Genomic DNA, 24,735 nt, shown 5'->3' with positions numbered 1-24,735 from the left:
GATTATCGAGCTGATGTGTATGTTCATCTTGCTTTAGGCGGTAGTTGGATCTCTAAAAAGCACATGTAAAATTGTATGTGGAATCCCTTCCTCATTGTTGATCTCTACTCACAGAATTTTCTTGTCTTTTATTAGGGTGTAAGAATCACTCTTAAAGCCACATATTCAATTCAAAGCAAATATGTGTTCTTCAGTTGTAAATGTGCATTTAATTCTTCACAATTCCTGTAAGAAACGCTAGTCAAAAGGCAGATCAGCAAGTAAAACAACACACTGTCAATTTCCATTTCATCATGGCTTCTAGCTCTGTTAGACTTGAGTCAGTAGCTGGAGGAGCTCAGCAGAAGTGCTTTCTCAGAGATGCCCCGAGCTTTCCTTGATAGAAAATGCTGGAGCGTCTGTCTTCTCATCCTGATGCCTGCGGATACTGACCTGGCAGATTCTGCCTTAGCTCGGAAGACATACAGACCGAGGTCCTGGCTGCCACTTTCAAACCAGCCAGGGTCCATTCCTGGAGTCCATGCTGTCCTAATAACCCCTGCTTTGCCTGAACCTCCTCCATCAAGAGATCTGCTCGGCCATGGACTTCACAGAGGTCTGTGAGGGAGGCAGGGCCTCTGGCCCGCAGTTAACACCGGCCCCTCTCCTCACCTGCTACAGAGAACTCAGTCCTGTGGATTTGTACTCAGATCTTACCACATTGTTAGTACTAATATACAGAGGGCCTAGTGATTATCATTTCTTTTTAGAGTTTGGCTCCTTGGATTCATCTAGACTGTGGGTTGACAAATGATAGCGTGGCCACTTTGGCCTGTAAGCCAAAAGTGGTTTTCACGTTTTTAAATAGTTGAAGCAAATTTAAACAAGAGTATTTAGTGACACATGAATTCATATCTCGGTATATTTACGCATTTCAAACTGCTTTTGTGCTCTAACAACAGTGGAGTAGCCGTGACATGGGCGCTCTGCAGAAAGTCTGCCAGCTTCTCCAGCTCTGCTCTAGTCCAGTTTCTCCCAGCACAGGTGAGAGAACCTCACGCAGGTTACACGATGCACCTGAAATCGTACAGCTAGGGTGAGTTAGTGGCCGCAGACCGTGAACTTTGCCGCTGGCTCTTCCTTCCATTTGCCATACCAGAGGCCTTCTCCAGTGCCGACCAGCCTCTCCGCGCCATCCTCCACGTGCCGCCCACCCTCGCGCATGGGAGCCCACCCCACCCCGCAGACTCACAGACCAGTACCACACAGATGGTGCTAAGTTCTTTAGTAATACGCAGGCTAGAGTGGACCCCTCACGGGGCCGCTCTCCAGGAGCAGAGGAGCAGGGCTGCCTGGCACAGTGCCTCGTACTCCAGGTTGGCCAGAAATAACATCTTCATCTTGGTCTCCACGCAGCTCTTCTCTGTGCGCCGGTCGGCCAGCAGGGTGGCGGCCGACTGCTGGAGGAGCCAGCCGATCATCTTGTCTAGTTTCAGATTCCGCAGCGCTAGAGTATGTTCACCCCAGAGGCTTAAATGAAGTACGTTAGCAGCTACTCGGGCAGATGGTCTCTGCAACAGGCAGGGAAGCGGAAGCTTAGAACATCGTTGGCAAAGCATTCCACCCACAACCTGATATGTTAGCGAATTCTTATTTTAGGATCTTCCCTTCTCTGGCCCCAAAACCAAATTCTTGTTCACCCCTTTGTCTCTCCTTCCTAGAATACCATTCACTCACCAGATACCTGCTGGCTGCTCTCTACCCCTGTTCCAGGCTTTTCCAGGGGCCTACCCGTGCCCCGTGCAATCTGCATTGTTGAAACAGCCGCCCCAACAAGGAAGGCCCACAAACCGCCTGGGTCCTAGCACTCTCTGGAGTGAGGGGTCCTCTCCTTGCTCAGTAACTGGCAGCAGTGAGCACAGGCTGTGGCCCTGACCCCATGCCGCCCAGTGGGAGGAAGTGACAGAATAGTAGCTTGAACCCTATCTGCCTTTGTGCCCTTCCACGAGGCACTCCAGCTGAACTGGGCCTACGGTGCCCAATCACAACTTCAAATATTCTAGCCTAGAAGTTCCCTAATTGATTTTGGAAATGTGCAGATCGGCTCTTGGGAGAGGTCTTCACATCTGTCTCATTAGGTGTCAACTGTTGTATAAACGACAACTCCATTAAATATTTCTTAAAAATATCTTCTAAGTAACTTTAAGCCACTACAGCCAAGACGAGAAGAGCTGCGATGCTGGAATTCTCATTTGGTGGCCGGCTCCCCTACTCGTGAGACCACTCAAGTTTGTTCTCCTGTACTTGGCCTTTATCTTTCTAAGAGGAGCTGTCACTCAAGTCTTGCCCAAACCTGATCATACTCTGGAACATAAACTTCCACACTCCCTGCGAACCCTGGAGACAGCCTCACCTTGCCGGCCTCTCGCTGGAGCAGTGACCTCACTAGCTGTCTTGCATCCAGAGGCACGGTCTTGGGCAGCTCGGGCAGCTGAGCCTCTTGGTAACTGCGGCTTTCAAGGTGGGCCCCGCCCTGGCCATAAAAGGGATTAGAGAGCCCGAAGATTTCGTAGGCAAGTGCACCAACGGCCCAGGCATCAGCCTTGCTGTAGTCGATCACGGCCTTGGGTCCAGGGCAGGCGGTGGACACCTGTTTAGAAAGCAACGGGTGAGTTTCATGCTGCTGGTATTTTTTTTTTAAGAGTTTATTTGATCGACAGAGATCACAAGTAGGCAGAGAGTGAGAGGGAAGCAGGCTCCCCGCTGAGCGGAGCCTGATGCGGGGCTCGATCCTAGGACCCTGAGATCATGACTGGAGCCAAAGGCAGAGGCTTTAACCCACTGAGCCACCCAGGCGCCCCGCTGCTGGCATTTCTAACACATAGCACCTGACTCATGGGCTAATCTGAACTCTGTTCCAAGGAACCCAGAATTTGAGTGAGTTGTGGCTCAGACCCAGAAGAATCTTCTTCGGTTGCCTACTTTATGCTGACAAAACACACATCTGCAAACATTAGGGAGGGCCAGACTAACACACAGGGGAAAGGGACTTGGGCCAAATTAAGGGTCAGAAAAGCAAGGTGTCGGGTAGGTAATGAGGCGAGTCTCGTCCTCCCGGGCAGTGGTAACAGGATGGAGGCGTCTGCTGACGCCATGGGACACGTTCCACAAGACTCACCTCTGGAGCCATCAGGCAGCCGTTTCCACCCCGATCCACGTACCAGCTGGTGAAGGGCAGCTGCAGGCCGGTGCGCTCGTCAGCCAGGCAGCAACCGAAGTCTGTGATCACCAGCCAGGGGCAGCCGTCTGGGGAGGGGACGGGCAGAGGTGAGTGACTGGTTCTCTCCTGAGGGGCCTTCGTAGGTGCCCTACCACAGACACCAAGACGTGGGTCAGGGGCTAACAGGGACACGGCATCAGCCCGGGAGTGCGGGCCAGCGAGGCCCGGGTGGGTGGCCACTCAGCAGGGCACTCAACGGGAGGCCGGCTACAGGAGCCTAAAGAAGTCTCCGAGGAAACCAAAGCTCTCAAGCAAAGAACTAGATGAAAGTTGGGCTCAACGTAACTGATCAAGTAATCGGAGCTGTCCCAAGACTGAAGGAGCTGCTCCCGGTTTACTCAGCAGATGGCGCTTAGCTCTGATGCCCCAAAGATCTTTGAGCTGAACTTGAAACCCCAAGTCCAAACCTAAGAAATGGATATGTTGGGGTTTAGTTATTTGTAAAAGGAACCACACAGACTTCCTTCAAGAAGCTAGTTCCTCTAGCAATTTAATGGCCCATTACTTTAAGTCTTCCAGCTCAAAATTTATCCGCCCTCCAGCTGTCCTTCACAGGCTAAGTGGCCGCCAGCCTCCACTTCCAGGAACTGGGAGCTCACTGTTTCCAGGGGCCGCTGGGCTTAATTCGGACAGCTCCCACTGTCTGAAAATTCTTTTTTCTGCTGAGCTAAATCTACCTCTCTTTTCTTTGAGAAAACTTCCGCCACTGAGGTTTTTGTTCTGTAAGTGGGCAACAGAAGGAACTGGGGGACTATTAACCATCATTTCAAAAGCCCCACAAAGAGAAGAAAGCCTCCATTTTGAAGGAAAGATTGCTCATCTCTTGGGTACAGAGCTAAATTAAGACACAACTTCTAGTAGGGCATAAAACCCGAAAGGACTGAAGGGTCCTAAGTGTCTGCAGAGCTTAAGTCTGGTGCCCCTGGAGATCTGGGAAGGTGCGGCCAGGACCCACCTGCATCCAACTCCACGAGGATGTTGTCAGATTTTAAGTCTCTGTGCGCAACGCCCTGTTGAACCAGATGATCCACGGCCTCCAACAGCTGCAAGATCATCACGGTGGCGAGGCGGGGGCTTGGGGTGTGCTCACGAAGGTACTGGCGCAGCGTACAGGGGTAGCTGGTGGACAGGGTGACAGGGTCTCTGGCTGTCGCACATCAGTGGTCCCCCCAACATCTTATTTACTATTAGGATGATGGCCCTTCCTCTTCTCCCCCCGCCAGTATTGTTACCACCCATTATCTTGAAGCCAGGGAGGGAGAGCTGGGGCCCCACATGACGGAAGTAATGGTACAGATACTCCTTCCTCACGCCAGTGACAGCCATGCCAGGAGGTGCAGGGGGTTAGGGAGGAGAACTGTTTTTACAAAACTGGTAAGGCAAGCCATAGGGGCGAGAGTCGAATGGACTAAAAACACTGGTGAGAACTAGGTTCTGAATGAAGAGGAGACTCCATTTTCATGAAAAGTCACCCCAAAGGAACCCCGCCTTCTTAGATACTATGCCTCGGCATGGGTGAGGGCCCCCCTCCTTGCCACCCGGGGGCTCCAGGTGCACAGAGGCACGACCAGCTCCTACTTACTTCTTCATAACAAGGAAGAGCGTCCGCCCGTGGCCCAGGCCTTCGGGGTGAAGGCGTGGGGGCAGCACATCGGGGTAATCAACCAGGGCGCCTGGCAGCAGTGGCACAGAAGAGGTGAAGGCACGGAAGACCCGGATGATGTTGGGGTGAGGGGCCAGTTGCTTGGGACCTCCCTTGGACCTTCTATTTCGGCCAAATGGGACAAATATAGGAATCCAGTATCAGACAAACTGGTTGGAAAGATAATCATGCCATGATAAATACTGACATTCACCCATTTTTTAATTTATCAAATATGTACTGTAGATCTGCTGTGTGTCGGGTACAGAACCTGGGGTTAAAGTGAAAAAACAAACCCATAAATATGACTTGTTACATCTGATGACTCCCCTGGTCGGTCCATCTGTCCATCTGTCAATCCCATGCAGCGGAATACAGTGGTTAAGAGACTGGAATCATGACTATATGGTTTGAATTCTAGGTCCGCTACTGTAAGCCTTTGGCCAGGTTCCTTCTCTGGGCTCAGTCTCAATTGCCAAAGGGAATAAGGTAGTAACATTAAGTTGTAAGGTTAATGCTTATATAAAGGACCTAGAATCTCTGATGGCAGATTCTGGCATAACCCTTAAAGTGTAGTATGAGCTCAAACCTTTGTTGAGGGGCACCTGGGTGGCTCAGTTAGTTAAGCATCTGCCTTCGGCTCTGGTCATGATCCTGGGATTCTGGGATGGAGCCCCACATCGGGCTCCCTGCTCAGCGGGGTGTCTGCTTCTTCCTCTCCCTCTGCCTCTACCCCTCCCCCTGCTCTTTCATGCGTTCTCTCTCTCTCTCTCTCTCTCAAATAAATCTTTTAAAATACCCCACAAAACCTTTGCTAAATGAATGAACAGACACAGATGCAGTTTATAGTACAGAAGTCACCTGCCTGCCCACCTGTCCCCCTCGGGGAGCCCCCCGCCCACAGCCCTGCTCAGGGGCACAGTGGCTGTGTTTTGGATGGCGTGAGTCAGCCTGCTAGGTCTGGGCCCCACCCCTCAGCCAGTACTCTCACTGGGTGGGCTCCTAGCTTCGGGGCAAGGAGCCTGCAGTCACATCCGAGACACAAATGGTTGGTGGGCAAAGGGATGAGGGCCAGTTCATTTCTCTTTTTGAGGTGCACTAGTGAAAAAACATGGTAGTAACGAAGCAGTCAGCAGTGGAGCCGAAGGTGAAGGATGCCATGAGGCTTGACCGGGGCCACGGGAAGCCAGAGATGTAGAAACCAAAGGCACACAGACACAGAAGAACGTGGGGTAAGAAATAAGGACACTGGGGGCCACCTGGGTGGCTCAGTGGGCTGGGCCTGTGCCTTAGGCTCAGATCATGATCTCAGGGTCCTGGGACTGAGGCCCGAATCAGGCGCTCTGCTCAGCGGGGAGCCCGCTTCCCTTCCTTTCTCTCTGTCTCTCTGCCTACTTGTGCTCTCTATCAACAGATAAAATAGATAAAATCTTAAAATAATAGCTAAATAGATAAAAATAAATAAATAGAATCTTAAAATAATTTAAAAAAAGAAATAAGGACACTAGGGTGGCAGAAAGCAGAGAATGGAGCTGAAGCCCAGAGACATGAAGCCAACGCTAAGGGGTCAAGATGCCCGCCCCCGTCTTAAGATCGGCCTCAGTTCCCGAGCTGTGGAGTCCGTCCACGTGCAGCCTACTGCTTTGTCCGGAGTCCATCTGAGAGCAGCTCTGTAAGTAATCAAGGGAGTTAAAGCATTGTTCCTAGCCTGGGGCCACTGGGGCTAGTGGGAGAACTGGGATCACAGCTCAAGGCTGTCCATGTCACAGTGGGGGAGCTCAGCCCAGTTGTCGTGGGAGCCCAAGGGCAGAGTGGCTGCGGGAGGTGTGTGTGCATGTGGGTGTGTGTGAACGGACGCATGGAGTGGGACAGGAGGCTGCGGGGAGGGCCGCCCGAGGAGAGCTAACTGTACAGCAGACAGGCATGCAGGAGTTGGCGTGTTTGTCCAGGGCGGTATGGATTCCTCTGGTGGAGCACAGGGTGTAAACAGGACAAGATCAGAGATCAGGTGGGACCGGCAGGAGGAGCAGATGACAAGGGCTGAGCCTGACATCCCTAGATGGGCAGAGAGGGGGGACAGAAACACGCCCAGAGAGCTCTCAGGGCCTGAGTCACTGATGTCATCAGTACCTTAGGTAACAAACCTGTCAAATTCATGGAATCATTTGATGAACATTTACTGAGCTGTAGGGACAGAAAAGTCCTGCCCTCAGAGGGCTCACAGTACAACGGGAGAGACAGAGTTAAGATTTAAGGTCAGATGGTGAGAAATGCTATGAAAAAACAGAAAGCAGGCTAAGGGCCCGGACGCCAACAGGGGGCACTTCAGGTGGGAGGACTGTGCAGCCTTGGCCGCAGATGTCAGCAGGCCCGAGTGAGCAACAGAACGGCCTGAGGAAAACCGCCTGAGGAAAAGCAGCAGTCCTTCCCTACAAGGACTAAGGAGAGGAGAGGACACCAAGCCCATCAAGCAGCCGCTTCTGCTGGCCCACATGGCCCCTCCGGCACACGGGAGCCTTCCAGACCATGGGAGGGGCTTTCCACGTGCTCTCGCCGGTCCCTGTGTCTGCCCCGCTTCTGACGGCACTGCGGCTCCAACCCAAGCAGCCAAGACGCAGCTCTTCGCAGGGTCTGCAAGCAGGGAAGCGAGCACACCGCCTGCCACAGAGCTGGGAGCGCGGGCTGCCACCCACCCCTCTTCCCTCTGTGGAGAAGGCCTCTGGCTACTCTGGCTACTTCTCTGCCAGAGAGAAGGCCTGCCTAGTTCTCTTAACATCTTCAAAAGGCTGCACGGATGGTCCCTTCGAGAGGCCTTTCCGAATGGGCTCCCCTCAGCACCTGAACGTCCGTGATTCTAGCACTTCCTACCCTGACCTCTGCTCCCGACTCATCATTTCCTCTGCCACACACACAACTCCTGAGGAACAGGCCGCATTTTTTTAAAGCTCCTGGCACTGCCAAGACTGGAATGAGTGTTATTTGCGCCGGGGACAGAGCAGCTGGTAGGGATGAGTGGCGCTCGCCTGGGGCATTACTTAACAATCAGAAGTCAGGTGGATTTTCCAACGTCCTGAATTGGGCATTCTGGGACGGCCTGCTCTCTCTGCTCCAGGGTGAACCAGCCGTCTGCATCTACAGTTGGAGTCGGAGGATCTGCACTCTTCCCCAGGCCGAGTGATCCGACCGCTACGAAGCCCCCGTTAACTACATCGCTTAGCGTCTATTACACGTCCGCCGGCCACCGCTCTGAGTACACAGGTGAGGATTTCGCTAAGAACTCACAGCCAGCCTGGTCGGCAGACGAGTGCTTACCTGTAAGTGACCGCTCCATACTCCCCGGCCAAGGCCACTCGACTAGCTGGGACTAGCTCCTGGCTCATGGTACTAAAGATGGCCTCACTGGAGGAGCCCGCCTGGAACACAGTCATGAATTTGGAGTTACACACACCTGAGCGCGTCCATGTCCTCCATGCAATCTGGACTAGACAGCTACTGCCTGGGATTATTTGAGGTTTTTTAAAAAGATTTTATTTTTAAGTAATCTCTACACCCATGTGGGGCTTGAACTCACAACCCCAAGATCGAGAGTTGCACGCTCCACTGACTGAGCCAGCCAGGCGCTCCCAGAACTGGTTTTGATATTCAAGTTAGGATAAACTCCCTGGGGGTACCCGGGTGGCTCACGTTATGTTCTCAGGGTTGTGGGATTGAGCCCTGTGGGGTGCGGGGGAGCTGCTCAGCAGGGAGTCTGCTTGTCCCTCTCCCTCTGCCTCTCCCCCTGCTTGTGCTCTAATAAATAAAATCTTAAAAAAAAAAAAAAGATAAAATCACTGAAATAGCAAGTCAAGCTAGTCCCTCCAGGAAGAGAGAGGGCAGAGATGCCGTCTGTGTTTGTTTCACAGGTGTGATGTTTCAACATCACACCTAAAACTCTTGGTAGCTCAGGTGCCCGGGGTAGGAAGAGATGGCAAGATAGGGGGAGGGGCCTTTCTTCCTGCCATCAATGCCTCCGGTCACCCCCAGGCTCCAACTGGCCACTGGGTCACTCAGACTCGCCCCTGCAGGCTGCCTTCAGCAGACAGGCAGAGCCAGACAAACCTGCCCTGGATAAGGTTGTGCTGAGGCTTTCCCAGCCCCTCAGTAAAAGGGAGTAACAGCAAGAACCAAAGATGAGCAAAAGCACCCGTTTTCCTTGTGTCATTTCAAAGGGCTCTCTGACCCTGTGGAACCAGTCAGGACCCCTCTAGGAGTCCAGTCATTTAGCTTTTGTGAGTGTAGTAGTCAGCACGCGCATCTGGAAGCTTTGATGCTAACCCTGGCTGCTGCACAGGCAAAGGCCTTGGCTACTTGTTAGCTAATCACCTAGCTTGGAAAGGCAAGAGTCTTTATCCCCCTTTATCTCCCAGATCAAAACCAGAAACTGAATTCTTCAGTGTCCAGCATGAGCTGCCACAGCTGTGCCCCAGCTTAGCCTTGGGTGGGTGCTCTGGGCAGGAAAAAGAACATCGGGTCTTGATTAATTTTCTAAACCCAAATATATAGCAAGAAGAGAAATAAATTGCTCTAGATGAAATCTTCACTTTTGTGGAGGGAAAACACTCAGTTTCCCTAAGCCTTGAGTTGTCCTAGAGTTGACGGCAGAGAAGTGACAAGCAAGCCTTTGATCCGGAGGGGAGGTTGAAGGGGAGTCTGGAGGACAGGAGTGTGGCTTCTCCTCTCCAGTGAGGCAGGTCAAGGGAGGGAGAGAGTCAGGATGGTGGGAGCTGCAGACCCAAATTCAGCAAACTGGCACCTGCTGCTGTGTGTGGACCAGACCAGAAGCACGGGCATCACGTGAGAGCTGGTTAGAAAGGCAGAATCCCAGCCTCCACCCCAGGCCGGATGACCAGAATCTGCCTTTTAACCGGATCCTCAGGTGACTGGCAGACATGACAATCTGAGAGTGCTTCCGACTCTTGCATGAGTGGGCAAGGAAGCCTGACCATACAGGTGCCCGGGCTGTGGTGAGCCCGCCTGCCTGCCTCCTGGGAAAAAGCACTGGCAGGCCCATCAAGATTGGGGCTTGTGTTTTTTGTTTTTTTTTTTTAAGATTTAATTTATTTGAGAGAGAGATCACAAGCAGGGGGAGGAGCAAAGGGAGAAGCAGACTCCCCCACTGAGCAGGGAGCCCAAAGTGAGGCTTGATCCTAGAACCCACGGTTCACAACCTGAGCAGAGGACAGACGCTTAACTGACTGAGCCACCCAGGTACCCCTGGTGTTTTGAGAAATGCCCAAGTTAGAGATGAAAGGCCCCCTCCTTACCGAGATATTCCACATCATCTTGATGGCCAAGGGAAAGGTAGGGGGTGAGGCTGGCTCCTCTTCTCGTGGAATGACATCTGGGTCTCTGCCTGGAAGAGGCCTGACGCTCTTCACCACCTCCAGGCTCTGGGGCAGCACAGGCATGGTGGCTTCATACACAGCAGCACTGCACCCCTTGCCAATGGACTGCCCTATCAGATACTCCTCCAGCCGGAAGCCCTGCCAGCGTCGGGTGTCCAGAGGGTCAGGCAGCAGCTTGTTTTTCTGGGTAAAAATTGCCTGTGAGGAACAAAACACGCACCATGAGCCAGGATGCCTAGTAAGGCCCAAGTGAAGGGCGGTGGGGGAGGGGAGAGGCAGAGCCAGGCCTTCACTGCTCAACCTGGGCTTAGGCCAAGTTCCCTTTCTCTCCCCATCATTCAGAATAATTTTTTCTCAAACTCTGTGCCTTCACTGCAATCAGAGACCGCTGAGCATGGAACCTGCATTAATTAAGAGGTCGAAACGTCTCCCTGCTGCAGCTGGCACGCCTTGTCTGTCAAGCTCCCCGCACAACCCTGGAGGCTTCAGATCACAGAGACAGCTCTCTGTGCAGGCGTCGGCGGGCAGCTACGGGATGGTTCTCGGGCACCTCTCCTCGGACCTTCAGAGGAGATCTAGGGCTGCTGTTTGGCAAAGTCTGTGTCCACCACTAAAGCCACCGTAAAAGGTTTTGGAGTCTTTGTGTGGGCCGCCAGCCTGGCACCTTGATCCGCCCGATCATTCCATGGGCAATCAAGCAGTCCCATTTTTGGTGTCCTTGGCAGCGGACAGTATCTGCCTCCTTAGGTTCCAAAACAGCTCTAATAATACTAAAACCTCTGACGTCCACCTCAAGTTGTCTAGCTTCAGTGCGCAGGGTTTCAGAAGAAAGGGCAGCTTTAGGGAATGGGAGAAAATGGGAAAGCTTAGTTTGGAGAATCATAACCAGATACTGGAGGAAACCAGAATTCAGGATCCATCCCAGTTTTAGAGGCAAACAACAGACACCCAAAGACAGTTCCTTTAACTTCCATAAATGTGTGGTTTCTCTTTCTAAAATCACCCTCATTTCCACCCAAGATAGCCAAATTAAGACTCCAGTTTTAACAATAACCTTGGCCTATTTATTTATTGTAAGGGTGAGGCAGACTGAGTGGAGTCATCCAATCAGTAAGGCGTATGTATATCCACTGGGAAAATTGGAATTCAATTGGCCACCTGTGTAGGGGCGGGGCTCAACCACCCCCATAAAGGTTACTCTGCCAGGCTGTCAAGCGGGGCTGCTGCAGGAGAGCGGTGGAGCCGAGTCCGCGGAGAGTGGGACAGAGAGCGGTGCGGAGAGCGGTGAAGTCAGCGGAGAGCAGGGGAGTTAACGGTTAATAGAAGAGCTGTAACAGCTCTTGTAAGAGCTATAACCGCGTTTGGCGGCCCCGAGCCGCCGCCTGCAGCTTCCAGCTTCCGGCGGTCCAGCCTCCGGCGCCCCGAGCCGCCACCCGCAGCCTCCAGCCTCTGGCGGCCCCGAGCCGCCGCCCGCAGCCTCCAGCCTCTGGCGGCCCCGAGCCGCCGCCCGCAGCCTCCAGCCTCTGGCGGCCCCGAGCCGCCGCCCGCAGCCTCCAGCCTCTGGCGGCCCCGAGCCGTCGCCCGCAGCCTCCAGCCTCCAGCGGCCCAGCGGTTCAATTGTCAGCGGTCCCTCGACGCCTGCGGTCCTGAGACATCTGCGGTCCAGTTGTCAGCGGTCCCTAAGATGCCAGCGGCCCTGCCCCGCACACCAGGACCCTCAGCAGTAACACAGTGAGAAACGACCTAGACGTCAGCAACCTTGTTGGGAGTAGGCTCGCCGGGGTCAAAGTTGTCATCTTTTATAAAAGAAAGCCCTGACCGGTCAGTGTGATTCATGATGCTTGGCGCGAAATAAAGCTTTGCTTGACCTTCGCTTTGTATCAGTCTCGTTCCTTTGATCACGGACCCTAACATTTATATAAGTGCTGCAAGAATAAACAGTGATTGGCCATACAGGGTTTGCTTTATTTTTAAACAGAATATCTGCTTTGCCAGAACTTCTCATAAGGAATTTCAGGCTGACTTTTAATAGTCTCTGAAGGCTAAGAAGCCAAGCCAAATATCTGCCATCAGACTCTGCCTGCAATACCTATAGATTTGGGTAAATTCCTTTCTTCTTGAGGTCCCCCAAATAACCCGAGGTTTCTGCACCTGCAGGAAGTGATCTTAATTCACCCGGTAAGGCTGCTGGGAACCCTATAAGCAAGGTCGTAGGCTGATTTTTCCAAGGGGCTTCACTGGCTCCATAAAATCAATCTTAGTTCCTTAAAGTTGCCTGGTCATATCAGAGTCTATGCATGTCACCCTCAAAGTGAATATTCCCATCAAAGCCTTGATAATAAAACCAATGATTCCAATCGTGTCCTATCATAAGAACAGATTCTTACTGAACTTATGCAAATAAATACAATGCCATGAATATATAAAAATGCTCACTGAGAGTTTCTGAATCTGGAGGGATTAGGTGGGGAGAAAAAGATAAATGTTTCATATTTGTCTACAAAGGAATATTTTACCAAATTTCTGCAAGTCAACAGCTTAGGAGAAAAACAGTTTCCTTAAATCTGAAAAAGCAAACATTAGAGAACCAGCAACATTTCCAACAAGAGTAATCATCTTCCTCAGTTTACTCAGTCCCATGTTACTAATTCTTGTTCTGCTTGAATGCAATTTTCCTGTTAGTTCCTAAAATTCTTACTCAGTTTGGTTTTACAATCTTAAAGGTATCAGAGACCTGTACTTGTCAAAAGTCCTTTCCACAAATCTCTTTGAAGCTGAAACATATCTGTAACAGCATCAGAGTAAAACAATGACTGTAAATGACAAAGGACTAAAAATGGCCATGGTTTTTCTGTGACACACAACACTTCAACAATTAGAATAAGTGATAACGGGGCGCCTGGGTGGCTCAGTGGGTTAAAGTCTCTGCCTTTGGCTGGGGTCATGGACCCAGGGTTCTGGGATCAAGCCCTACATCGGGCTCTCCACTCCGAAGGGAGCCTGCTTCCCTCCCCCAACCCCCGCCTGCCTCTCTGCCTACTTGTGATCTCTGTCTGTCAAATAAATAAATAAATAAATCTAAAAAAAAAAAAAAAAAGTAAGTGATGATATTATACCAGGACATATCAAAACCTTGGGAATTTTATATAATTTCTGGAATAGTTATCCTATTTGCCCACATAACATAATCTAAGGTTTGTCACCACTTGTTTGACAATGCTTTCCTGTCGGGGACCACCTCCGGCTGGGAAAGTCCCCGCCATTACAAGATGGCGCTTGGCTCACTGCCAGCAAAATACGCTGCAAGTAAACAACGAACGTTCTGGTGAAGTGCGCCTAAAGGAGGACATAGTCATTGGCTGTTTCAAATTTAATCAGCATAGTAACAGGACTCTCATTGGCTCTCCCCATTGTTTGGCCCCTTATTGGTCACCCTGCTCGCTGATTGGTCATGTAAACGTATATAAGTGTGTAGACTTGCGGAAATAAAGAGAGAGAAGATACATCTGAACCAGGGCTTCTTGTTGTCCTTGCGGGTCGAGGGCGACAAATGGTGCCGGCACCCGGGAATCGTTAACGAGTAAGTAAACCTTGCAAGGAGAAAAACCGCAGGTAAGCGGGGAAGGGACCACGATTAAAGTGGTGGGAATCTTGTACAAGACCGCAACAAGAAGCGGGGCGGCCATAGAGCCGGGATTTTCTTCTGCAGTAAAGCCGGGAGTAAAGGCCACGTTCACGAATTTATTTAGAAGAAAATTCTGGCCAGAGAAGTTTTAGGAAAGTTCACTGATTATAGTGACAATTGCAATGTAAGCTCACTGGTGTTAGTGACGATCTTGAGAAAGTTCACTGATTATAGTGACGATTGTAACGTAAGCTCACTGGTGTTAGTGACGATCTTGAGAAACCTCACTGTTTTAGTGACGATAGCAGACTAGTCTTTTCTTTGAAAAGTGGGAATTCCGCGGTAAAACGGGGAGTAAAGGTCGACTGAAGTATATGCGCGTAAAAAGTGAACGTGTTAGTGTCTTTAACGTCCGCGTCTGTTGTCTGTGTGTTCATAATGGGATCTGAAGTATCTAAAGTGCGGTTGGAAGGGTCTCTAAAAGACCAGCTGAAAGCCAGTGGAACTCCACTAAAAGCAAAAACTGCTCAGGCCTTTTTGAATACAGTGGAAAAGGCGGCTCCATGGTTCCTAGATGAAGGTTTGCTAAACATACCTCAGTGGGACCACCTGTGATCCAGGGTTTGGCCCATGTGAAACCTATTAATGCCTCGGGGCCATATCAACCTTTTAACTTGCCCAGGTGCACCAATAACAGGGTATGGCCACCGGAGTGGTCTGGATGTCAGAGTACCTTGCGCTCAGTTTAAATGCATAGCTTTACATTCACTCCACGATCTTTCCCAGTGCTGGAATGTCACGGCCTTCAAGCTGGCTGTGATTATGCGTATCCCTACCCATGTTTCTATCCCAGTTTCCATTCCAGATGACAAGTTACCGGTGGTGCTATCCAGAAGGAAGAGAGATTTTGGTATCACAGCCGCCGTTGTGACAGCATTGGCTATATCTACAGCAGCTGCCACGGCAACTATACCCACTGCGGAAGCTGTGAACACCCTTGCAGAAGGAATGGCAGCAGCCCTTCAAACACACTCAGATCAATGCACATCTGCAAGCAGGAATCCTGATAGTCAACCAGAGAGTGGATTTGGTTCAAGAACAAGTGGACATATTGGGGGCCCTCTTGGGACTGGGATGTATAGCACCCTTCCTGGCAATTTGTGTAACTCCCATAGCCTATACTAATATGAGTGACTTACAGAAGGTTTCCCGACAGCTCTCCCAGTATTTGCAGGGTGCTTGGTCTGACGATTTTCAAAATTTCACACGAGTATGTGTGTGCAACCAGCTTCCCTCCAAGAGCTATTTCAAACATTCAGCAGTATGTTCCAGTTTACCAAACAATGGGCTGGCACAATTGGTCTTCTTGTCCTCCTCCTTATTGGCATTCTGCTTCTATTCAGAAAAGTTCGCCAATGGAGAACATAGCAGCGAGGGCAGAGCCGAGCTATAGTACAAGCCCTTATGTCAATCGAGGCTGGACATCTCCCCAGATATGGCTAAGCATGCTAGATCTGTAGTCAAAGACGGGTAAGATCAGTAGAGAAACATACCAACCTAAGACAGGACAGAGATCATCGATATCTTGTGTCTGATGATGGGTAAGGATGTTTTCTGCTACGGACAACCTAAGACAGGCACGATCTCTGCCATAAAACAAAAAAGGGGGAGATGTCTCGGGAACCACCTCCGGCCGGGAAAGTCCCCGCCATTACAAGATGGCGCTTGGCTCACTGCCAGCAAAATATGCTGCAAGTAAACAACGAACGTTCTGGTGAAGCGCGCCTAAAGGAGGACATAGTCATTGGCTGTTTCAAATTTAATCAGCATAGTAACAGGACTCTCATTGGCTCTCCCCATTGTTTGGCCCCTTATTGGTCACCCTGCTCGCTGATTGGTCATGTAAACGTATATAAGTGTGTAGACTTGCGGAAATAGAAGATACATCTGAACCAGGGCTTCTTGTTGTCCTTGCGGGTCGAGGGCGACACTTTCCACGTAAGATACCAAACAAGCCTCGTTAATAAAAAAGATTTCATTTAGAAGTGGAATCTTGGGAATTTGGTCAAAAATATCATAAGGTTTTACAGCACATGCCTAAATACGATTACAGATCATTACAAAGCTTAATACTTAATATCTACTTAACCAAGGTGGCAATAAGATTCTAAAGGCAAAGAGAGCTCTCTATAGAGCAAAACTTACTCTTTTAATATTAAGACTCAACTGTGAAGTAATCAAAGACCTAATGAAGACAAAACATGGAAACTTTCCTTCTAGGAAGACTAAAGATAAAGAAAAAAGCCTTTGTTATAATTTCTTATTACAAGTAGTCCAATAACTAAGAAAATGGTCATTTTAATAGGAAAACCAAATTCTACTCTTGTACTGATGTACTTCTGAGAGTAAAACTAATTCATTCTAACAAGATGAATGTTTTAAAAAAATGTACGCAGTCCCAGGGCTCCTGGGTGGCTCAGTGGGTTAAAGCCTCTGCCCTCAGCTCAGGTCATGATCTCAGGTCCTGGGATCAAGCCCACATCACATCTGACTCTGCTCAGCAGGGAGCCTCCTTCCTCCTCTCTCTGCCTGCCTTTCCACCTACTTGTGATCTCTGTCAAATAAATAAATAAAATCTTAAAAAAAATTAAAAAATGTATGCAGTCCCTCTGCTGTCCTTCCCTGTCATGGCCCGTGTTGACATACACTGAGACAGAGCCAGCCGGGGTGCTGCATGGACCTGAGCCTTTGTGGTGGGTGCTGGGATGTGCTGGCCAGAACCCCCAGCAGGAACGAAGGACCTTCCGTTGTGGGAATGTAGCCAACAGTCCTCAGCTCTCGGTGGTCACTAGAGAAGCCCCTGACTGAAGACAGCTGCCTTGCTGAGGTCATGCCCTCTTCCCAGGTGGTCTCAACCAATGACTGTTCCACAGGAGTATATAAAATCCAATTCTGGATGGGAATCCAGCTTTTGGAACTCCTCAGAGAATGGGCCGAGGCTTCTGCTGATGTTGTGTCACTGCTCGACCTTTGCCCGATTCTGTTCTCTTAACCACCTGTCTTCTCCCCAGCTGTTGATCACTCCGGAATAAACTTCTTGACTAATCTCCATAATCTTGGTCCCAACCACGCACAAAATTTCCTTCCAAAGATTCCCTTCTCACAGACCTTCTACAGCATTTCTTCTTATATTCAGGTTTTGTCCTAAGTTTTCCCTCTTTAAATAATCAGTCACACTTTCCTTGCATACAGGGCTGTTTCTCCTAAAAGAAGCCAAAACCAAACCTATTTATTTCCTTTCAGTTTATATTATTCATAATACTTTGTAACATGAACCTATCTTTCAGTAAATACAGGCAGAACAAAAGTTCTACCTCTACTATTAGAAACTTTAAAAACCTGTCCATTGTAATTAAGCCAACAACCTTAAATTATCTTTAATATTGAATGTTTTCCCAGATCACATGAACTTGAAAGTATTTTTCTTGGTATCAGAATGTCCAATTCTTTTTTTTTTTTTTAAGGATTTTATTTAATTGATAGAGCACAGAGGGAAAGGAAGAAGCAGACTCCCCGCTGAGCAGGAGAGGCTGATACAGGGCTCCATTCCTGGACCCCGAGATCTGACCTGTGCTGAAAGCAGATGCTAAACCAAATGAGCCACCCAGGCACCCCCAAAATGCCCAATTCTTACAACCACTTGCCTTTACACCAACTAAATTGAGCTCTTCTACAAATTAATTTTGGCAACATCATCCAGAGGTAGAGAAAAAAAATCTCACGTTTACAACGTGTATACATGGACAAATACACAAACGAGATGCGAACAAAATCTTAAAGGCCCAATTTCCAAACATATGATTTATGGCTCCATTAATTGGGTATTTTTCTCCAGTCTAATGAATATTATGATAAGCAGTGTTGCAAAACAAAGACTGCCCAAGTTTGGGGTGCACTGGGGAATCAAATTCACTTTCCATTTTCCAATTAGAACATGGCTGGTGTTGTCCAAAGATACCCAAACCTGCAGCAACAGAGAAACCAAACGGAGTCATGAGTGCCTCTGTGAACACGGGTTCCTCTCCTAAAGCCGGGGTTTCACCACTGAAAGGAAGGGCTCCCTAGTCAACTCTCAGACGAGCAGGCTGTGGCTCAGAGATCCACAGCAGTCCCCCTAGTTGGAGGCAACCCACCAGGAAGAGGAGATAAGCTCACAGGGTCTTGCACACGAAATACTTACTTAGAGACACGTGTCCAAACTGAAATCAAAAACTGGTTCCTTGCTGCAAGAGTTAAATTAGGTGCCCACGGCTGACTCTGGGGACAGTCCCTAGGACAAAGAGCCTAGGTCACTTCATTCCCCACACTAGCTGGGGTATAACTCCTGCTGACTCGCAGCAAAATCACTGAGACAGCAAGGTAAGGGTTTTTTTTTTGAGAGGTCACCAAATAAGGGGGGGTTGGGTGGGGTGGGGGGAGTGGGGAGAAGGCTCAAATCTGCCTCCCTGGGGGAGGAGAGTCAGGGGTACTTCACAGCAAGTGGAGAAAGCCGGGGTAAAAACTGCAGCGGTGCTTATTAGTACCATTAACCCTTTGGTTACCAGTTCACGTTCACCGGTCACTCTTCCACTCAAACACCTTTTTTCCAGTACCTTGGCCTAGTGCTTCCTATTTGTGGAAGCTCACTGGGCTCTACTGTGCACTGCCCATACTCGCCTTCATGCGCCTCTCTCCAAACCTGTTTCTGTGAAGCGGTTCGGCCTGGCTCCCTACTCACCCATCAAGTCCCACCTGAACCTCCTCCCTCCTCTAGAACCAGAAGGGACAGCCCAGCCCACAGCAACCTGACCTGGAGGATTCCTACAGCACTGGGTACCTATAAGCTAATACACCTTGTGGGAGAACTTTTAACTTAAGGAAAAAAAAAAAAGAGAGAGAGAGAGAGAGTCTATCTTGCCTTGCCAAATAGTTTTTAAACTCCATAGAGTGGAAGCAGTGTTCTGTACGAATCCTTTTATCAACCATGGCTTTGAGAATGAGATATATATTTTTTAAAGATTGTATTTATTTATTTGACAGAAAGAGAGATCACAAGTAGGCAGAGAGGCAGGCAGAGAGAGGGGGAAGCAGGCTCCCTGCTGAGCAGAGAGCCTGATGCGGGGCTCGATCCCAGGACCCTGAGATCATGACCTGAGCCGAAGGCAGAGGCTTAAACCACTGAGCTACCCAGGATGCCCCTAATTTTTAAGTTTTAATTTTGAAATAATTTAGACTCACAAGAAGTTGCAAAAAAAAAAAAATCTGCACAAAATGTCCTGTGTCCCTTTGCCTAGTTTCCTAACATGGTGACATCTTATAAAGCTGCAATTCAATATCAAAACCGGGAGAGCAAATTGGTACACTGCTATCAACTAGACGACAGACCTTACTCAGTTTTTACCATCTTTTAAAACCTGCATTCATTCGTGTGTGTGTGCAGCTCTATGCAACTTTTTAAAAAAATACGGGACGCCTGGGTGGCTCAGTTGGTTAGGCAGCTGCCTTCGGCTCGGGTCATGATCCCAGGGTCCTGGGATCGAGTCCCACATCGGGCTCCTTGCTCGGCGGGGAGCCTGCTTCTCCCTCTGCCTCTGCCTGCCTCTTTGTCTGCCTGTGCTCGCTCGCTTTCTCTCCCTCTGTCTCTGACAAATAATAAATAAAATCTTAAAAAAAAATAAAAATAAAAATAAAAAAATATGTGACATTTAATATAAATAATTAACTGGGGGGCGCCTGGGTGGTTTAGTTGGTTAAGCATCTGCCTTTGGCTTGGGTCATGATCCCAGGGTTCTGGGCTCCTTGCTCAGCAGGGGAGCCTGCTTCTCCCTCTGCCTGCTGCTTCCCAGCTTGCGTACGCCCTCTTTCTCTCAAATAAATATTTAAAAAAAAATAATAAATTGACTTTAACAGCAAACAGAAATAACAAGAGATTCACTGGTAAGGTGCCTTGGCATTGACTGGAAATCCCCCTTCTAGGGTGCGGTGGAGAGTCATTCGCAGGGAGGCACTGTGGCTGTGGGGTGGGGGGAGCTGCTGACCACCCGGCAGAAGCCACAAGCTGGGGAGGCCGCAGGCAATGCAAGGGCCCAAAGGCTGCAGAGCAAGCACACAGGTGAGGAACCAGGAAGCAAAAGCCCTTCCTCCTGCAATCTCTCCTGGACCCTCTACTGACAAATCTTACCCTGTCACTTAGCAAAGGAAAACATTTCAAAGGCCCAGGTCCATTTTCACAGAGCAAACAAGAAAGCTGAATTTGGAGCTGAGTCAATAAACTGGTAAGGGGGAACACGGTGGGACTCAGGGCACTGCCGGCGTTCAGTGAGCGTAGCCCAGGGATGCTGCAGCATCTCTTAAAGATGCTGAGCAGTCTCTTAAAGCCCCCGAACTCTTCTTTCAACCTTCCCCAGTCCTCTCTCAGCCTGCTCCGATCCTGCCCTGGGTGCGGCCATCTCGCCAGGACCACCAGCTCTATGCAAATGATCCCATGTACAGATTTGTGTAATCATCACCACAATCACGATCCAGAACTGTGCCATCACTGCAGAAGAACTCCTTAGTGCCACCTCTGTATCGCACTACCCCTAACCCACCCCTGTCCTCTGGCAACGCTCATCTGTTATCTCTACAGTTTTCTCATTTTAAGAATGTTACAGAAATGGAATCGCACAGTATGTACCCTTTGGGACTGACTTTTTTCACCAGGCCTAATACTCTTGAGGTTAATTTAGGTTGTTACCTGTATTGATAGTTGATTCTTGGTTATTGCTTAATATTTATGTATAGACGTACCAGTTTAACAATTCACCTGCTGAAGGAGGTTTGGGTTTTTAATATTTTGCTATTACGAATATTGCTGCTATGAACATTCACGTACAGGGTTTAAAATTATTTTTACGAATTGTGTTAAAATATACATAAAAACGACTATTTAAGTCATCTTTAAATTGTTTCTTTTTTTAATTAAGATTTTTTTTTTTAATTTGACAGACAGAGAGATCACAAGTAGGCAGAGAGGCAGACAGAGAGAGAGGGAAGCAGGCTCCCCACTGAGCAGAGAGCCCAATGCAGGGCTCGATCCCAGGACCCTGATATCATGACCTGAGCCGAAGGCAGAGGCTTAATCCACTGAGCCACCCAGGCGCCCCTATTTAAGTCATTTTTAAACACATAGTTCAATGGCACTAAGCACATTCACACTGTTGTGCAACCAATTGCCACCATCTACCTCCATCTTCGTCTGGCAAATCTGAAACTCCATATACATTAAACACTAACTGCCCACTCCCTCCTCCAGAGCCTGGTAGCCACCATTCCACTTTCTGTTCTGTGAACTGACTACTCTAAGTACCTCAGGTAAGTGGAATCGTACAATCTCTCTCCTCTCATGACTGGCTTATTTTACTTAGCATAATGTCCTCAAATTTCATCTATGTTGTAGCATGTGTCAGCACTTCGAGGCTGAATAATACTCCACTGTATGTAGATACCACACTTCGTTTACCCATCCATCGCCCATGGACATCTGGGTTCTCCTGAAGATTGTGAATAATGCTGCTATGAACATGGGTCTAGAAACTTCTGCTCATGTCCCTGCTTTCAGTTCTTTGGTGGCATACAACCAAAAGTGGAACTCCTGGGTCAAATGATAATTCTATTTTTAATTTTGGGGGAACTGCCATACTGTTTTCCACAGCTACATCGACTGCTGACAAGGACAGCAGCTGGGGACTAGACCAGATGTCACCTGTCGCCCCGACTGGCCAGAGCTCAAACATGAGACACTCTGGTGATGAGTAAGAACTGGAACAAGGCTGGAAACCAGGAAACATGGGAGACACTGCCCAGTCCTTAACGAGCTGTGTCCTTGGGCAAGTCACCCCATCTTCCCTGACCTCAGCCCTACGCTGTACAACCCAGGCCCTCTGCTAACTCCGTGGGCGGTTTCAGACCCCAGAACACTGACCTCTTCGGAAGAAATGGGAATTCGGCCAGCTGATGGCCTTCAGACCTGAACCCCAAGAATGGCTTTTCCTGGGTCTCCAGCCTGCGGGACTACCCAGCAGATTTTGGATTTGCCAGCTTCCACAACTGCAGAGCCAATTCCTTAAAATGAATCTTTAAAAAAATTAATAAATAAATAAACACATGCTATTGGTTCTGTTTGTCTGGACAAGTCTAATACATATTTTGGTTCAGCAGAAACAGGTCTTTGAGCTATTTTAGGCATTTACAAAGCCTCCCCTCCCCCATATCCAGTGACTCCCGGTAACTTCATACAGGCGCATTAAAAACTGTTAGTCCTTATGTTTGCTACGGCTGTTCATAGTTTTTACTTTGGCTTCAGCTATGTCACCAATTGGCTGAACTGCGGAGGCTCAGGTTAAAGGCACAGGCTTTGCAGAGCCAGACTTTGGGCACTGCTAATAGCTGTGCGGCTTCGAGAAAATTACTTTACCTCTCTGAGTACTTCTCCTCATCCATAGACTGGGGATGACAACTACCTCAGGAAAGGAAGTGTTATGATTTAACTGTCATTGCATTTTAGAAAATTTACACAAAGCCATCAGCTATGCTGCAGCGGGCACTAACATTCGCAGCATGACTTCCAGAACATGCCGTTTGAGGAAGGGAACATGCGACGTGCGGGCCCCAAACCAGGAGAGCAGTACCACTGCAAATGAACCTCAACTGCTCAGGTCCAACGCATTTCCAGCTGGGACAGAGGCAGAGCTTGGCCCCATGGTCCCAGGCAGCAGGTGACTCCCAGCCCCGCCTCCGCCCCGCCCCCTCCCGCCCCCACACTAGCCCCGCCCCGCCCCGGGCCGCCCCTCACCTGGATCTCCCGACAGGCCGACACCGCCCGCCGGCCCTCCGCTTGCTTCTCCTCGATGAGGCCCAGGCCCAGCCCGAAAGCCAGAAAGACGGCCCGGCCGCAAGGGCCCGCGCCAGCCCGGGCCCGCACCGCGAACTGCCGCTGGAGCCGCGCCGCCAGCCCGGCCACCGACTGCCGGAAGAAGCGGTAGCGGTCGGGAAGCCCGAGCCCCAGCCTGCGCGACTCCGCGCCGGGTCCCGCGGACTGGCCGGGACGTTCTCCGCGACCCCAGCCCGCCGCGGGGCCCGGCCGTTCGGGCCGCCCCCAGACGTAGCCCGGACCCGGCTTGGCGGTGAAGCGCAGCAGCAGCGCTCGACCCAGCTGCAGGCCCCGGCCCAGCGCCTGTCGCACCGCCATGGTGGCACCGCGACCCGATTCCCTCCAGCCCCCTCAGGCGTCCGGGACGCTCCGCACCACAACAAACTTGGGGCCGTGCCTCTGCGCAGGCGCGGGCGCCGGGGGGGCGGGGACTCTGCTCCGGCGGTTCCCCGGCTAGGCGCGAGGGGGCGCCGTGCGCGTACCTGCGCGGCGGGTAGTTTCTCGCTTGTGCGCTTTGAACCCAGCGTGGAGGGTTTAAGGGTTTCGAGTGTGGACATCTCTGCTCCTGGGCGAAATCGAGAAACTGAGAAAGGAAATGATATTGATGGACCATTGCCCGTCGCGCCAGACTCTTTACATCTGTTAATTCATTTCATTTTCGCACAGGATGCCATTTTCATGGATAAGGAAACTGAGGCAAGGAAAGCAGGGTGACAGTCTGTCGTCACATGCGGTGTCAGAGCTGAGATGAAAGTTCACGTTGCCCCGATTGTTGAGTCCTTGCGCACTGCACTATATGGATAGAGGTTTCAGTGATTTGTCCTGCGTAACCGACCACCCCGACCTGCACCCACACAGGCAGGCTACAGAATGTTGTTTGTGAGACTCCTGCATGAATGACTTTGGGAGCCTGCTTAGTTGACTTTAGCTGGGCTCCAGGTTAGGACTGGCCCTTCTGGGGGTGACTGAGGGGCTCAGTTGTTTGATCATCTGCCATTGGCCCAGGTCATAATCTCATAGTCATGGGATGGAACCCCAACTTGAGCTCCCTGCTCAGTAAGGAGTCTGTGTCTCCCTCTCCCTCTGCGCTTTGTCCCCCCACCCCCTGTGCTCTCTCTAACTCTCAAATAAAATTTTTTTTTTTAAGATTTTGTTTATTTGATGGAGAGAGATCACAAGTAGGCAGAGAGGCAGGCAGAGAGAGAGGAGGAAGCAGGCCCCCCAGCAAGCAGAGAGCCGGATGTGGGGCTCAATCCCAGGACTCTGGGATCATGACCTGAGCGGGAGGCAGAGACTTAACCCACTGAGCCACCCAGGAGCCCCTCAAATAAAATCTTAAAAAAACAAAAACAAAAACTAGCTTTTCTGGTCTGGACTCCAAAGAGCTATACATCTTGCCTTATATCCCTTTTGGCTCCAGGCTGGGCTTGCCCCCCAGAATGGAATCCAGGAGGGGGGTGGTCAAACACACCTAGCCCAGGCTCCTTGCCGTAAAGTCATGATAATGGAGGAATGCAGCTTGCTCCAAACTGTATGTAGGCAAACAAATGTTTAACTTCAGACTCCAATATTTGCTGTAGAAGTCTGGCCCTTATGGCGACGGTGGGTAGGAGCCTCACCTGAGGGGAGGATGTTCAGCCCAGGCCTCTCAATGCAGCCTCCAGCTTGGCTGTCTCCGAGGGGCTTCCCCAGCTGATGAGGCTGGATGTTGTAAGATCCTGCAGATGTAACTTTGCCTTATTCTCCTTTACTGCTTCCTAGTACCCTTGTCTGTGTGTAGATTCCTTTGTTTTTCTCTTTCCACTTCTGGTTCTACTAGGTTTTTATAATAGCAATAAAGTGTTCCTTTCTCAAAACAGCAAGTTCAGCTATTAT

The 24,735-nt window shown here is 50.0% G+C and overlaps 1 protein-coding gene across 1 annotated transcript; it reads right to left on the bottom strand.

The window, feature by feature from the left end:
- Window positions 1-189: 189 nt before the first annotated feature.
- On the bottom strand, window positions 190-23,218 carry PINK1 (PTEN induced kinase 1). The gene is made up of 8 exons (XM_044237321.1): window positions 22,783-23,218; window positions 10,205-10,483; window positions 8,214-8,314; window positions 4,842-5,024; window positions 4,215-4,378; window positions 3,158-3,285; window positions 2,393-2,629; window positions 190-1,550 (listed from the first exon to the last, which is right to left on the bottom strand). The coding sequence occupies exons 1-8, from the start codon at window positions 23,176-23,178 to the stop codon at window positions 1,293-1,295; spliced, it is 1,746 nt and encodes a 581-aa protein (XP_044093256.1). The 5' UTR covers window positions 23,179-23,218; the 3' UTR covers window positions 190-1,292.
- Window positions 23,219-24,735: the final 1,517 nt, after the last annotated feature.

This window comes from Neovison vison, chromosome 2 (genome assembly GCF_020171115.1).
Source record: "Neovison vison isolate M4711 chromosome 2, ASM_NN_V1, whole genome shotgun sequence".
Taxonomy (NCBI): domain Eukaryota; kingdom Metazoa; phylum Chordata; class Mammalia; order Carnivora; family Mustelidae; genus Neogale; species Neogale vison.
Note: the sequence above shows the minus strand (reverse complement) of the source record. Positions and strands in the feature narration are given on the sequence as shown.

Bases quoted from the DNA above. Each gene is read 5' to 3' on its own strand.
- PINK1 (XM_044237321.1), bottom strand. From the start codon at position 23,178: ATGGCGGTGCGACAGGCGCTGGGCCGGGGCCTGCAGCTGGGTCGAGCG. The intron at 4,379-4,841 runs GTAAGTAGGAGC...CCTGTCCACCAG, and splicing joins CTCTTCCTTGTTATGAAGAA to CTACCCCTGTACGCTGCGCC. The intron at 2,630-3,157 runs GTGAGTCTTGTG...CTTTCTAAACAG, and splicing joins GCTGCCTGATGGCTCCAGAG to GTGTCCACCGCCTGCCCTGG.